The sequence below is a fragment of the Homarus americanus genome, unplaced genomic scaffold (genome assembly GCF_018991925.1).
Source record: "Homarus americanus isolate GMGI-L3 unplaced genomic scaffold, GMGI_Hamer_2.0 scaffold14064, whole genome shotgun sequence".
NCBI classification, from domain to species: Eukaryota; Metazoa; Arthropoda; class Malacostraca; order Decapoda; family Nephropidae; genus Homarus; species Homarus americanus.
The window spans coordinates 74,880-89,894 of NW_024738975.1; the positions used below are offsets into that span (position 1 = coordinate 74,880).

Consider the following 15,015-nt stretch of genomic DNA (forward strand, 5'->3'; position numbering starts at 1 on the left):
GAGGAAGAGGAGGAGGAGGAGGTGGTGAGAGCTTGAGAGGAGAGGAGGGGGGACAACAAGGAGGAGTTGCTAGCTAGCTAGTTTCCCAAACAATAAGCACCATCTCTTTTATACTTATACTGAACGATTCCCAGGTGCTCTCTTCCTCCTCTCTCTCTCCTCTCCCTCTCCGTCAATGGAAGAAAGACCTCTCCGACATACCTCATTTTCAACCCCATCCACGATACAAAGAAAGACCTCTCCGACATACCTCATTTTCAACCCCATCCACGATACAATCACACCAAAGTCCTATTTACTTCTAACAATGGAATTAATTTGAGAAAAAGATGGAAGGGGAGGGAGGGAGGGCAGCCCCCCACCCAAAAAAAAATAAATAAAAAAAATAACTCGCTGGCAACCTATTCCACTCAGGCTCCTCCTCCCCGTGACGTCATAGTGATGTCACCGTGACGTCAATGGCCGGCCGCTCGAAGTGCTACAGTAGTAGGGAAAATGTTTCCTCTATACCGCTATTAAATAGTCCTGCCCAACCCTAACTACTTACACAGGAAGTGGAAGAGGGGGGGGGAAGAGGTGGGGGGAAGTGGAAGAGGGGGGATAGGAGGAAGAGGGGGGAGAACTGGGTGAGGAAGAAGAGGAAGAAGGAAACAAGGAAGAGAAACAGGAGGGGAAAAGCGTAAGAATGTGTGAGAAGAAAAGTTAAAGAGAGAGAGAGACAACCGCAAAGTATGAAGAAATTAAAGAAGTGGAAGAAAGAAACAAAGACAAGGAAAGGAGGAAGGGGAAGAAGCGTAAGAAGAAGAAAATGGAGGAGGAGAAAGAATAAGCCGAGTAGGAAGAAAGAGGAGGAGGAGGGGAAAAGAGGAGAATATCCATTATCGTTTTCCTGATCATTGTCATCATCGTCATTTTCGTTGTTGTCGTCATTGTTATCATCGCCATCGTCATCAACGTCAGCACTTCGTCGTCGTCGGGCGAGGCACCACCAAGGTATCCCTGTATTTCACCTTCCTAGAACACTTTGCCGTGTCTCGCCTCACTGTCGGGTCGTGTTTCAAAATTCGAAGTCGTCGTTCCGGGTCGTCATGGTCATATAACGTCACACAGTCGTTCCGGGTCGTCACGGTCGCATAGCACAAGCTACACTCGTTCTGGGTCGTCAATTCGTCTAACACACACTACACTGTCGTTCTGGGTCGTCAAAGTCGCCGAACACACACACTAAAGTCGTTCTAGATCTACAGGCATTTCTGGTCGTCTAGTAAATCGTTTATGATCATTTTAAGTCGTCATGGTGGTCCCGAGTCGTCTACAACCCGCTGTAATACCGTGACCAAGTGTTACAAAAGTGGTCAAGGTCCTTCAGGTACTCCCAGCCACCTCAGGGTCGTGAATCAATACACCCTCAGCCTACCTACCCACACCCTACCCACCCACACCTAACCTACCTATCTACCCACACTATTATCATTTCTAATCATTATAAAGATCTGGGTCACCTGTCAAAAAGATTTCTCAAGGTGGAATAATTTACCTCCATAACTAATAGTACTCGAAGTGACACTATTTTAATTATGGTAAAATCTCAGGTGTAATTGTGACGCCATTGTTAATCTTTGTGTTTTAACTTAAGTCAAAACTGTATTCTTTAGTCATTAAGTAACGAGAACTGATCATACGAGGCATTGTTTGATTCTCTCAAGATGTGACTGAGATATCTTCACGCCATGATACGATAAAAAGAAACATCTAAAATGGCCTCAAACTTACACAAAGACTTGACCAACAGCGTCTTTTGTAACACTAAAGACACTTACCTCCACCACCATAAGTGACCAGACATCAACTCAATGACCATAATTAGCTATGAAAACATCGGTACAACCTAGACTCTGGCACACCCACCTCCTTGAGAATGATTGACCTCATGACCTCACATTTCCTAAAACGTACACACTATAAGATGAGCGATTGGTCAACGTGGATTCTGGCCTCCTCTCCTCCTCCCCCCCTTGGGTATGACCTCTGACTTTTGTTTCCAGGTAGGGTCACTCATATCATCTCTATATATAAAGTGTTCCGATTTTTTTCGTGGAAACACAACCTCGGGCCACAGCTTGGAGGAAATGGAGGGAGGAAGAAGAGAGGAGAAAGGAAGGTGGGGGGAGAGAGGGAGGAGAGGAGAAAGGAAGATGGAGGGAGAGTGGATGAGAAGGAAGGAAAGATTGAAGGTGAGAAGGAAGCAGTAGAGAGGGAAAGAAGAAAGGTAGGAATTTATATATGAAGGTTGGAAGGAAACTATTTCTAAAAAAATGGTTTCAAAATGTTAAAGAGAGAGAGAAGAAATGTTTGAAGGAGACGAGAAATATTTCAGATTAACGGGAAAAATTTGAAAGGTTTTCAAGATCGTGGGGTCATGGGAAATAGTTAGGGTCAAGGGAAATTGTTAGGGTAATATTTAAAGTGCTTATAAGTGACCTTGTGTTGACCTAGTGCGACCCTGACCTTGTGTTGAAAAGCTTGACCTTGACCTTGTTTTGATTGTGACTGGAACAAACACACACCAGGTCTCACAGTGCAAATTCCTCCCCCTTGTTGTGAACAGTCGGCAATACTGACTGGTCAAGAATCCACGACTCAAGACTCCACGCTAAAATAGGTCAACAACACACTCCTGCTGTAACGAGCCAGCTTAGTAATGCTCTCCAAGCGATCGTGTCTTGGGGTGAGAGAGTTATGAGGTGTGATGGTGTTTTGTTGTTCAGTGTCGTGGTAGTTCACACACACACACACACACACACACACACACACACACACACACACACACACACACACCTATTACTTTCCTGGTTATGTGAGACCTCTTGTGTACTCCAGTGTCTTAAGTGTACTGTGAGGGATTGTGTAGTGTGTTATGTCTTAATGCACCATTATGTAGTGTGTTGTGTTAATACACCTTTATGTAGTGTGTTGTGTTAATACACCTTTATGTAGTGTGTTGTGTTAATACACCATTATGTAGTGTGTTGTGTTAATACACCTTTATGTAGTGTGTTGTGTTAATACACCTTTATGTAGTGTGTTGTGTTAATACACCATTATGTAGTGTGTTGTGTTAATACAACTTTATGTAGTGTGTTGTGTTGATACACCTTTATGTAGTGTGTTGTGTTAATACACCATTATGTAGTGTGTTGTGTTAATAATACACCTTTATGCAGTGTGTTGTGTTGATACACTTATGAAGTGTGTTGTGTTAATAAACCTTTATGTAGTGGGTTAATACACTTTTATGTAGTGTGTTGTGTTAATACACCATTATGTAGTGTGTTGTGTTAATAATACACCTTTATGTAGTGTGTTGTGTTAATACACCATTATGTAGTGTGTTGTGTTAATACACCTTTATGTAGTGTGTTGTGTAATACATTATTTATTGTGTTAATACACCTTTATGTAGTGTATTGTGTTTATACATTATTTAGTGTGTTAATACACCTTTATGTAGTGTATTGTGTTAATACACCTTTATGTAGTGTGTTGTGTTAATACACCTTTATGTAGTGTGTTGTGTTAATACACCTTTATGTAGTGTGTTGTGTTAATACACCTTTATGTAGTGTGTTGTGTTAATACACCTTTATGTAGTGGGTTGTGTTAATACACCTTTATGTAGTGTGTTGTGTTAATACACCTTTATGTAGTGGGTTGTGTTAATACACCTTTATGTAGTGTGTTGTGTTAATACACCTTTATGTAGTGTATTGTGTTAATACACCTTTATGTAGTGTATTGTGTTAATACACCTTTTATGTAGTGTATTGTGTTAATACACCTTTATGTAGTGTATTGTGTTAATACACCTTTATGTAGTGTGTTGTGTTAATACAACTTTATGTAGTGTATTGTGTGAATACACCTTTATGTAGTGTGTTGTGTTAATACATCATTATTTAGTGTGTTAAGTGTTAATACACCTTTATGTTGTGTGTTATGTTTATACATCATTATTTAGTTTCTTAATACACCTTTATGTAGAGTGTTGTATAATACACCTTTATGTAGTGTGTTGTGTTAATACACCTTTACGTAGTGTGTTAAGTGTTAATACACCATTATGTAGTGTGTTGTGTTAATACATCATTATTTAGTGTGTTAAGTGTTAATACACCTTTATATAGTGTGTTGTGTTAATACACCTTTATGTAGTGTGTTAAGTGTTAATACACCTTTAAGTAGTGTGTTAAGTGTTAATGCACCTTTATGTAGTGTGTTGTGTTAATACATCATTATTTAGTGTGTTGTGTTAGTACACCGCTATGTAGTGTGTTAAGTGTTCATACATCATCATTTAGTGTGTTAAGCGTTAATACACCATTATGTAGTGTGTAGTGTTAATACATCATTATTTAGTGTGTTAAGGGTTAATACACCTTTATGTAGTGCGTTAGGTGTTAATACACCTTTATGTAGTGTGTTAACTGTTCAAAACTAATAAATATAATTATAACTACAGTGTATCTAACAACGTCCAACACGTTATGACCTGTGATCTTATGGTCTACTATATGTACCTACAGTATATGTTCAACAGTCAAGCTTCATCATCACCCCCCCCACACACACACACACTTCTAATACCACCTTCAAGGTCACTAAAAGAAAGAGTTACGATTAACTTACAAAACAGTGAAGTAAAACACTTATAAAACAATAAGTATAATAACCCATAATGCTTTGTCACACTCGAGGAGGGACTCGTTATGCTTCATCATACTCTGAGTCCTGCCATACCTATAGGCAGGACTCCACCTGTCATACCTGTAGACAGGACCCTCACCTGTTATACCTGTAGACAGGGTCCTACCTGTCATACCTGTAGACGGGACCCCCACCTGTCCTACCTGTAGACGGGATTCCCACCTGTCACACCTGTAGACAGGACCTCACCTGCCATACCTGTAGACCGGAACCCCACCTGTCATACTACCCCCTACGGTATATCCAGGACTCTCTGGCTTCTCTTGACGTTTAACCTCCCCCCCTCCCTCGCGTACTCCTGGCGTCCCTCGGTCGTTCGGCTGTCAAGTGTCACATGAACTCGACCCGAGAATTTCGTCTACTTGACCGAGAACACACTCCAGGTGTGTGACGGGGGTACATTATAGTGATCATCAGGAAAGGTAATATAGGTAAACGATACCTTGCGTAACCTCGTCTTATAACATCGTAACACTACAAACAATAATGACGGAGGAAAACGCCTTCTTCAGGTGCTGGAGGAGACTCACCTTGCAAGGCTTGAATATGCCCATTATCACAGACAAGTCGATGAGACGACGTATCCTGCCCCGGCCGTCTTTATGACCAGACCGTCGGCCGGACCGGGTGCCACATTCGTGCTTGGAACGCCCTTTGGGGAAGCATCCTGACTCAGCCTTATCAGGAGGGCATTCCGAATCCCACGAGGACGCCCTGGAGAGCCGACCCCCGCAGGGACAAGTCGGGGCGAAGCGAGGATCAGGCACGCCGTCAGGGAGGTCGTGGGCGATGCGACGGTGCTGGTGATAGGAGGCCCTGGCATCCCATGCCTGGTGGTGGTGATGGTGGTGATGGGAGCGGTGGTGGTGACCATGGTTGTGGTAGTAGTGATGGTGAGGGGACTCGTAGTAGGTGGCTCCGGGGGATACCAAGTCGGGGTGAAAATTAGCAGCTTCGTGCACGGGACTCACGTCCCTGGAGGGTGGCCTGGAGGGTGGTCTGGACGAGCCTCGGGACGGCCCACGGGAGGTGGTTCTTGAGGGCGGCCTGGAGGGGCCGGGCCCACCACCAGCCGCCTCCGCCAGCCCACGAGTGCCGCCCCCGCCGCCGCCCTTCTCACGGTGCTTACTCTTGAGTAAGAGCTGCATTCTCCATTCGACAACTGTAAGGGCTTCCAGGCCGGTGGCTGAGGGGTCTGGCAAGGAATGAGGTGGGCGGTGAGCTACACCGCCATCACGCCCACACCTGGGCCGGCTGCCACACTCACTTGGCACAAGGTACCACTGCCAAGTCGTCGTCAAGTCAACCGTTAAGCAGAACAGTTCGTCGCGCCTCAACCTTACCAGAGTCGATCACTCGCGTGGTACGTCGTCCTGGCGGAACATTACACAACACTCAACCTTAAAGTAATTCACCAGCGGTCACTCAGTCACCGGGAACACTCGGCTATTAAGATACTCCGCCAGTCCTCAAAACTACAAGATGTTCAACATAAGCTGCAAGGCGAGGCAACACCTCCACGGGCCAACTGGACGCCAATACACCTCACTGCCTCCCGCGAGCCAATAAAACCTATACCGTGGCCAGGAATGTTGTCAACACTCCGTCAACACCCCCGCGGAGCCGCCCAGGGCACCAGTTGCTCACAGCTGACATGCCCCGCGTCACGGCCTGCTGGCTGGCTTGACGGGTATAGACAGGTAGGCAGAACAACTCGAGGAGAGCCGCGCCGTCGAGAACCACGGGGGTCTCTTAGCTCCAGCACTTGAGTCTTGGGTGTCACTAAGAGCCTTGTCGACGGTCCTGCAGTAGTGCCAAAGTCGGGGTACTCGGGGGGCCAAAAGGGCCGAGAGTGGTGGCGTGCGTGTGGTCCGGGGGAGGCGTCAGGGGGAGGTCGTGGTGGTGGGAGGGGGACCAATGGGTGGCGTGGCGTGTGTGTGTGTGTCTGTCAGGTGCTACCGGAGGACTAAAGGCCAGCTCGCTGAACTACCCCAGCAGCAGCAGCAGCAGGAAGGTGGTGGTGGTGGTGGAGGGATAGAGGTAGGAGGAGGAGGGGAGGAGCGAGGCACATCGATCTGCGCAACGCCATCCCGCCACCGCTCGCTGGGCCCTCTCGCTCGCTGGTTGCCCCTGCCCGACCCACCGCCACCCCGGCCCATACCAGCATCTAGCCAGCTCATCTTCATCATCCCACAACTTCATCTTCATCTCCACAGCATCAGCTCACGACCTCATCTTCATGGTCCCTCAAAGTCATCTTCACCTCCATGGCATCATACTACGACCTCACCATCATCCTATACCCTCATCATCCTTCCCTCCGCAGCATCATCCTATATCATAATCATCATATCACCATCTCAAGAACTCACTATCACCATCAATATCAACATTTTCACTCGTCATGGTCACTGGTATCACCTTCATTATATCAACCATCATTTTCATTATCACACTTATCATTATATTTATCAGTCATCATTGCCCATACTATCATCATCATCATCACGAAGAATGAGTCACTGTCCTCACTATATTGACCCTTCATCTTCCCTAAACGTCACTATCATTATCACATGAAAAACGGCTTCACAATCATTATCATCACTAAGTATTATTATCATTACCTTCATTATTATTCTCATCTTCATTATCATATTCACTAAGTATTACACCAGCACCATTTTCACTAGTTAATAATTATCACTATCACTTTCATTATCCCCATCATCTTCACTATAACTCATAATTTTCACTATCACTGTCATTATCTTCAATATCATTATCATAATCTTCACGAAGTATCATTTTCAGTATCATTTTCATTAACAATCACTGTCATCATCTTCACTATCATTACTTATCATTAATTACTATCTATATTATCATATCATTATCGTCACGTTCACTTGTATCATGGTAATAGTCCTTTTATCTGTCACTATCACTGTCATTTTCTTTTGCCAGTAGAGACGGTATCATCATCATCATCATCATACTCATCACTATCGTTAACTTCATCTTCATTATTACTCTCATTATCATCATCATCGTCACCATATATATCGTCACCTTCAATGACATTCACATGTTTAACTCGATATTATTATCATCATCATTATTATATTATTAAATAAATTTTTTATTCAACATAACTATATATCCTTGCCTTTTGAGGACGATGGTTTAACCCTTTGTGGACGATGGTTTAACCCTTCAAGAACGATGGTTTAACCCTTTGTTGACCATGGTTTAACCCTTTGTGGACGATGGTTTAACCCTTCAAGAACGATGGTTTAACCCTTTGTGGACCATGGTTTAACCCTTTGTGGACGATGGCTTAACCCTTCAAGAACGATGGTTTAACCCTTTGTTGACCATGGTTTAACCCTTTGTGGACGATGGTTTAACCCTTCAAGAACGATGGTTTAACCCTTTGAGGACGATGGTTTAACCCTTTGAGGACCATGGTTTAACCCTTTGAGGACCATGGTTTAACCCTTCAAGAACGATGGTTTAACCCTTTGTGGACCATGGTTTAACCCTTTGAGGACCATGGTTTAACCCTTTGTGGACGATGGTTTAACCCTTTAAGGACCATGGTTTAACACTTTGTGGACCATGGTTTAACCCTTTGTGGACGATGGTTTAACCCTTTGTGGACCATGGTTTAACCCTTTGAAGACGATGATTTAACCGTATGAGGACGGACGGACAAACAGACACACTACAATGTTCACTAAAGATCAACATTACACATTCCCTGAATAGACTTGAGTATGTTTGAGTGAGTGAGTGAGTGAGTGAGTGAGTGAGTGAGTGTGTGTGTGTGTGTGTGTGTGTGTTTTATCAGTGTACACATGTTCGTCACAGGTGTGTTAACGAGGTATGGGGGAAGGGAAGAAAGAAAATGGTAGGTTAAGGAGACGGGGGAAACTACCTTATCCTGGCACCCCAACACCCTTTGAGGTGCCACCAAGGACTACATGTGTGTCAGCCTACGGTACTGTCGCTTGGCATTTTGTAGACTGTAGACTGAGCGATACAAAGACTCTTACGATACATAGATCTTTACGATACATACGATACAAAGACCCTTACGATACATAGCTCTTGCGATACATAGCTCTTACGATACATAGCTCCTACGATACATAGCTCTTACGATACATAGCTCCTGCGATACATATGAATCTGTAATAACTATATAATTTAACAGCACAAAAGGTTGGTGACGAGATATAAATAGTCTTTAAATCAATACGTTACAGATTCATCCATGGGGGATGTAATCCATCAGGGGGTCATCCGTCAGTTCCATCAGAGGTCATCCATCAAAGGGTCATCAATCAAGAATCACATCCGAAAGGCTTCACTCGCTTGGGGTTCGTCATCAAGGCTTCACCTGTTAATTATGTCATCCGTTAACCCCATCCACCAGACCGACATACAACAAGTAAACATCCGTCAACATCCACATACAACGGGTCATATCCATCCACATTGAACACAGACCTCACCGGTCAACATCCACCAGATCTCAGGCACCCGTCAACCTCCACATCCATCCACATTGAACACAGACCTCACCCGTCAACAACCACATCCACCAGGAATCATCTATCAGTCACAATCGTCAACTTCCTCAGGGGGGTCGATCAAAGCAGCGATTCGTGGAACAATGTTAGAGGGGAGGAAAGGGACCATTACAAGCCAATACTAACAGCCGAACTACCATATGGGGTCATCAGGATACCACGCGTCGTAGCCCACCCCACCCCCACCCCACGTAACCTGGTGCATACGAAATTTCTCAGGTCAGGTACTAGGTGAGTGACTTGTACTCTATGCCTGGTCATCCACATGTCTCCTCACCACCTTATCTACTACACCCTCCTCTCTCCCCCTCCTCCTCCTCTCTCTCCTCCTCTCCCCATACACATCTCTTTACACTTTCATTTATTCCTCTACGTTATTTATCAATGGTTAAAAATGTTACCTCATGTACACATATTTTACACATTCTATGACGTATTTCTTATTATCATTCTACATTTTATGAAGTCATCTACACACATTCATCTTCGTACTCCATTCATATTATCCTACACACACACATATACGCACGTACACACACACACACACACACACACACACACACACACACACACACACACACACACACACACACACACACACACACACACACACGCGCAAACGCACGCGCACACACACACCAACCTTACACCCCCCTACCTTACCCCCACACATGTTTTAGGGAAGCGCGGAATCAGTGACCTTTATGGGATGACGTATACCACTTCCTCCTCCTCCCACACCCCAGGCCTACAGCTCAGCTACAACCAAAACGATGGAAAATGTTACCATGACGCTCCTCACCTGACAGCCGCAGGTGGAAGGCTCCTCACCTGACAGCAGCAGGTGGAAGGCTCCTCACCTGACAGCAGCAGGTGGAAGGCTCCTCACCTGACAGCAGCAGGTGGGCTCCTCCCTGATAGCAGGAGGGAGGCTCCTCACCTGACAGCAGCAGGTGGAAGGCTCCTCACCTGACAGCAGCAGGTGGGCTCCTCTGTGATAGCAGGAGGGAGGCTCCTCCCCTGACAGCAGCAGGTGGAAGGCTCCTTAACTGACAGCAGCAGGTGGGCTCCTCCCTGATAGCAGGAGGGAGGCTCCTCACCTGACAGCAGCAGGTGGAAGGCTCCTCACCTGACAACAGCAGGTGGGATCCTCCCTGATAGCAGGAGGGAGGCTCCTCACCTGACAGCAGAAGGTGGAAGGCTCCTCACCTGACAGCAACAGGTGGGCTCCTCCATGATAGCAGGTGGGAGGCTCATCCCCTGACAGCAGCAGGTGGAAGGCTCCTCACCTGACAGCAGCAGGTGGAAGGCTCCTCACCTGACAGCAGCAGGTGGGCTCCTCTGTGATAGCAGGAGGCTCCTCCCCTGACGCAGCAGGTGGAAGGTTCCTCACCTGACAGCAGCAGGTGGGCTCCTCCCTGATAGCAGGTGGGAGGCTCCTCCCTGACAGCAGAAGCCTCACCCAACAGCAGCAGGGGGGGCTCCTCCTTAGCAGGTGGGAGGCTCCTTCCCTGACAGCAGGTGGGAGGCTCCTCCCCAACAGCAGCAGGTGGGCTCAGCCCTGATAGCAGGTGGGAGGCTCCTCCCCTGACAGCAGCAGGTGAGAGACTCCTTCCCTGACAGCAGGTGGGAGGCTCCTCCTGACAGCAGGTGGGCTTCTCCCTGACAGCAGCAGGTGAGAGGCTCCTCCCCAGACAGCAGCAGGTGGGCTCCTCCCCTGACAGCAGCAGGTGGGAGGCCCTCCCTGAGCAGCAGGTGGGAGGCTCCTCCTGACAGCAGCAGATGGGAGACAGCAGCAGATGGAGGCCCTCCCTGACAGCAGCAGGTGGGAGGCTCCTCCCTGACAGCAGGTGGGCTCCTCCCTTGACAGCAGATGGGAGGCTCCTCCCCGACAGCAGCAGGTGGGAGGCTCCTCCCCTGACAGCAGCAGGTGAGACTCTTTCCCTGACAGCAGGTGGGAGGCTCCTCCCTGACAGCAGGTGGGAGGCTCCTCCCCAGACAGCAGCAGGTGGGAGGCTCCGTCCCTGACAGCAGCAGGTGGGACAGGAGGCTCCTCCCTGACAGCAGCAGGTGGGAGGCTCCTCCTGACAGCAGCAGATGGGAGGCTCCTCCTGACAGCAGCAGGTGGGAGGCTCCTCCCCTGACAGCAGGTGGGAGGCCCTCCCTTGACAGCAGATGGGGAGGCTCCTCCCCAGACAGCAGCAGGTGGGAGGCTCCTCCCTGACAGCAGCAGGTGGGAGGCTCCTCCCTGACAGCAGCAGATGGGAGGCCCTCCTGACAGCAGCAGGTGGGAGGCTCCTCTGACAGCAGCAGGTGGGGGCCCTTCCTGACAGCAGCAGGTGAGAGACTCTTTCCCTGACAGCAGGTGGGAGGCTCCTCCCAGCAGGTGGGAGGCTCCTCCCCTGACAGCAGGTGGGCTTCTCCCCTGACAGCAGCAGGTGAGGCTCCTTCCTTGACAGCAGGTGGGAGGCTCCCTACCCAGACAGCAGCAGCACAGCAGCAGGTGGGAGGCTCCTCCTGACAGCAGCAGTGGGAGGCTCCTCCCCTGACAGCAGCAGGTGGGAGGCTTCCCCTGACAGCAGCAGGGGAGGCTCTCCCCTGACAGCAGGTGGGGAGGCTCCTCCCTGACAGCAGCAGGTGGGGGCCCCTTCCTTGACAGCAGCAGGTGGGCTCCTCCCCTGACAGCAGGTGGGCTCCTCAGCAGCAGGTGAGGCCCTCCCTTGACAGCACGTGGGAGGCTACCCTGACAGCAGCAGGTGGGAGGCTTCTCACCTGACAGCAGCAGGTGGGAGGCTCCGTTCCCTGACAGCAGCAGGTGGGAGGCTCCTCCCCTGACAGCAGGTGGGCTCCTCCCCTGACAGCAGGTGGGCTCCTACAGCAGCAGGTGAGAGGCTCCTCCCATGACAGCACGTGGGAGGCTCCTCCCCTGATAGCAGGTGAGAGAGAATTCTCACCTGACAGCAGGTGCGAGGCTCCTTCCCTGACAGTAGGTGGGAGGCTCCTTCCCTGACAACAGGTGGGAGGCTCATTCCCTGACAGCAGATGAGCTCCTCACCTAATAGCAGCAGGTGGGAGGCTCCTCACCTGACAACAACAGGTGAGTGGCTCCTTGACATCAGCAAGTGTAGGCTCTTTCGCCATCACTTAACACGGAGACTTAAAGAAATACGCTAACTTCTTGAGAGAGAGAGAGAGAGAGAGAGAGATACATGACAACAAGATCAACAGAGAGATGAAAACAAATATTACCAAGAACATCCGAGTCACCGAGAAGTCCACAGAAGAAAATTATTATACATATATATTAAATAAAGGTAAGAATCCTCCACAGGTGTAGACAGGTGAGTGAGGCGAGTCCTAGGTAACGCCAGTGTCCACCAGGTGTTGCTTGGTGATGCTCCCGGACCCACACATCCCCTATGATCACCACCACTACCACCATCACTAGTATAACCACCACATCCACTCGCATAACCACCACCATCACCATCATAACCACCACCACTACCACCATTATCATCACCATTATCACCACCATCACCAAACCATCACCATCATCGCCACCAACACCACTACCACCATTATCATCACCATCACCACCACCATCATCACCACCAGACACACGCGGAAGAAAACACATAATTACATGTTTTTATTTACTTTTTAACCTTCTATTTCTATATGCGGGAGGAGGAGGAGGAGGAAGAGGAGGAAGAGGGAGGAGGAAGAGGGAGGAGGAAGAGGGGAGGAGTAGGAGGAGGAAGAGGAGTATGAGGAAGAGGGGAGGAGTAGGAGGAGGAAGAGGAGTAGGAGGAAGAGGAGGAGGAAGGAAGAAGAGGAGGGAAGAGGTGGAGGAAGGAAGAGGAGGAAGAAGCAGGAGGAAGAAGGAGGAGGAGGAGGATCGGTCACAACACTACCTATCTTCTATAGTAATAACACACAAACCAAACCTTTACCAGCAAGTATACATGATAACATGGTACTTTCTCTCTTGTGGTACTTTCTCTCTTGTGAAACTTCCTCTTTCTCTTATGGTACTTTCTCTTGTGGTACTTACTTTCTTTTATAGCACGCACGCACACACACCCCCATGGATTCTTGACCATGGAGACAGCTGCCAGCCTGGTTTGTCGGGCACTCCCTTTCCTCCTCCCCATCAGGATTTATCAACATCCTCCCACCAACAGTACAGTGCAAAGATTGACGATCATCCCACAAGTGATATACAATTGACAATTTCAACTCGAAAGAAAGAAACAACTGTTAGAGCGACAACCAGACACACCCTGTCCACCGTACACTCGCCACCACTGGATGAGAAGCAAAGAAAGACTCCGAACTACACCAGGAGAGAAATGGGGACTCCCTACTCCACCCAGGTGAGGAACTATGAATTCCGAACTTCATCACATGAGGAACAAGAACCTTCTCCAATACCCTGTTTGAGCTGGAGGACCTACCCGGACCACGTAGTAAGGTGGCGGAATAACACCCCGGTATGACGCAAAGGCCATCCAGACAGTGGACGCCAACACCAGGTCACAACAATGTTTACAAGTCCAGCTCCCACAGTATCAGATCTATAGTTAATCTATATGTTGACTGTTTCTTATATTTTTGTATTGAAAGCTTTTGTCAATCAAGTGACCCATTACCCGCTTCCACCATATGTAACCTATCATCTCTGTTCATTGTATATTTTCAGGCTGCCATGTTATCTTAATAAACCGTTAATTATTATTATTATTATTATTATTATTATTATTATTATTATTATTATTTTACACACACACACACACACACACACACACACACACAGGAAATAATTAACAGCTCAGGTAAAAAGGCAACATGAAACGCCCGCTGATTACAGGTAAGTTAATTAGTTCGTCTTGATTATGATGACACCTGCGACGGACGACCACCTCAACACAACAACACAACACGTCGTACAGCATCGTCCGTCTCTCTCTCTCTCTCTCTCTCTCTCTCTCTCTCTCTCTCTCTCTCTCTCTCTCTCTCTCTCTCTCTCTCATATATTAATTACAGGTGCACCAACTCATGAGTGGAAACCACACGTGTGTGTCATTAACACCTGCTGCAGTAGTTGCTGGGGCTAAGTATTCCCTCTGTATTTCCGGTCACAGCTGCTACGGTACACACCTAACCTCTATAACACTCACACCTGCCTCACATCTGTCTATACTTGTCATACTAATGTGACTTCCATCTTTAATACAAATTCAGTGTACACACCTGTAACACATACGGTACACATCTGTAAACTGTATTTGTAGTGTTCATTTGTAAGAAACATTTGTAGAAATATCTGTACATCTGTAAGATCTACTTTGTAATATAAATTTATGATGTACACCTGTAATTAACACCTGTGACGTCTACACGTTATTTACACCTGCAAAACACACCTGTAACATGTATCTGTTATGTGAGGGAGGGAGGGATGGAGAGGGGAGGAGAGGAAAAGAAGAAGAGAGAGCAGAAATAGGAGGACAGGGAAGATGGAGGAGAAGAAGAATTCATGATAGAAGAGGAGAGGGAGGGGAGGAGAATAACAGGAAGCAGAACGAAAGAAGAGAAGGAAGTAAGAGAATTAAGGCGCCCACAAAGCAAAGGAAGAATATACTGAATG

At 47.5% G+C, this 15,015-nt stretch overlaps 1 protein-coding gene across 5 annotated transcripts in view; it reads right to left on the bottom strand.

Annotated features, from left to right (window-relative positions):
* Positions 1-15,015, bottom strand: part of LOC121874400 (cAMP-specific 3',5'-cyclic phosphodiesterase 4C-like) — a 183,940-nt gene that overhangs the window by 70,480 nt on the left and 98,445 nt on the right. The window contains exon 1 of one of the 5 annotated variants that reach the window (XM_042378528.1): positions 5,295-6,698. The exons of 3 other annotated variants lie outside the window; for them this stretch is intronic. In XM_042378528.1, the coding sequence (XP_042234462.1) occupies positions 5,295-5,912 (618 nt within the window). In that variant the 5' untranslated portion in view covers positions 5,913-6,698. Of the gene's footprint in view, positions 1-5,294; positions 6,699-15,015 lie in introns of those variants that run through there. One more of the 5 variants, XM_042378530.1, reaches the window with a different exon arrangement.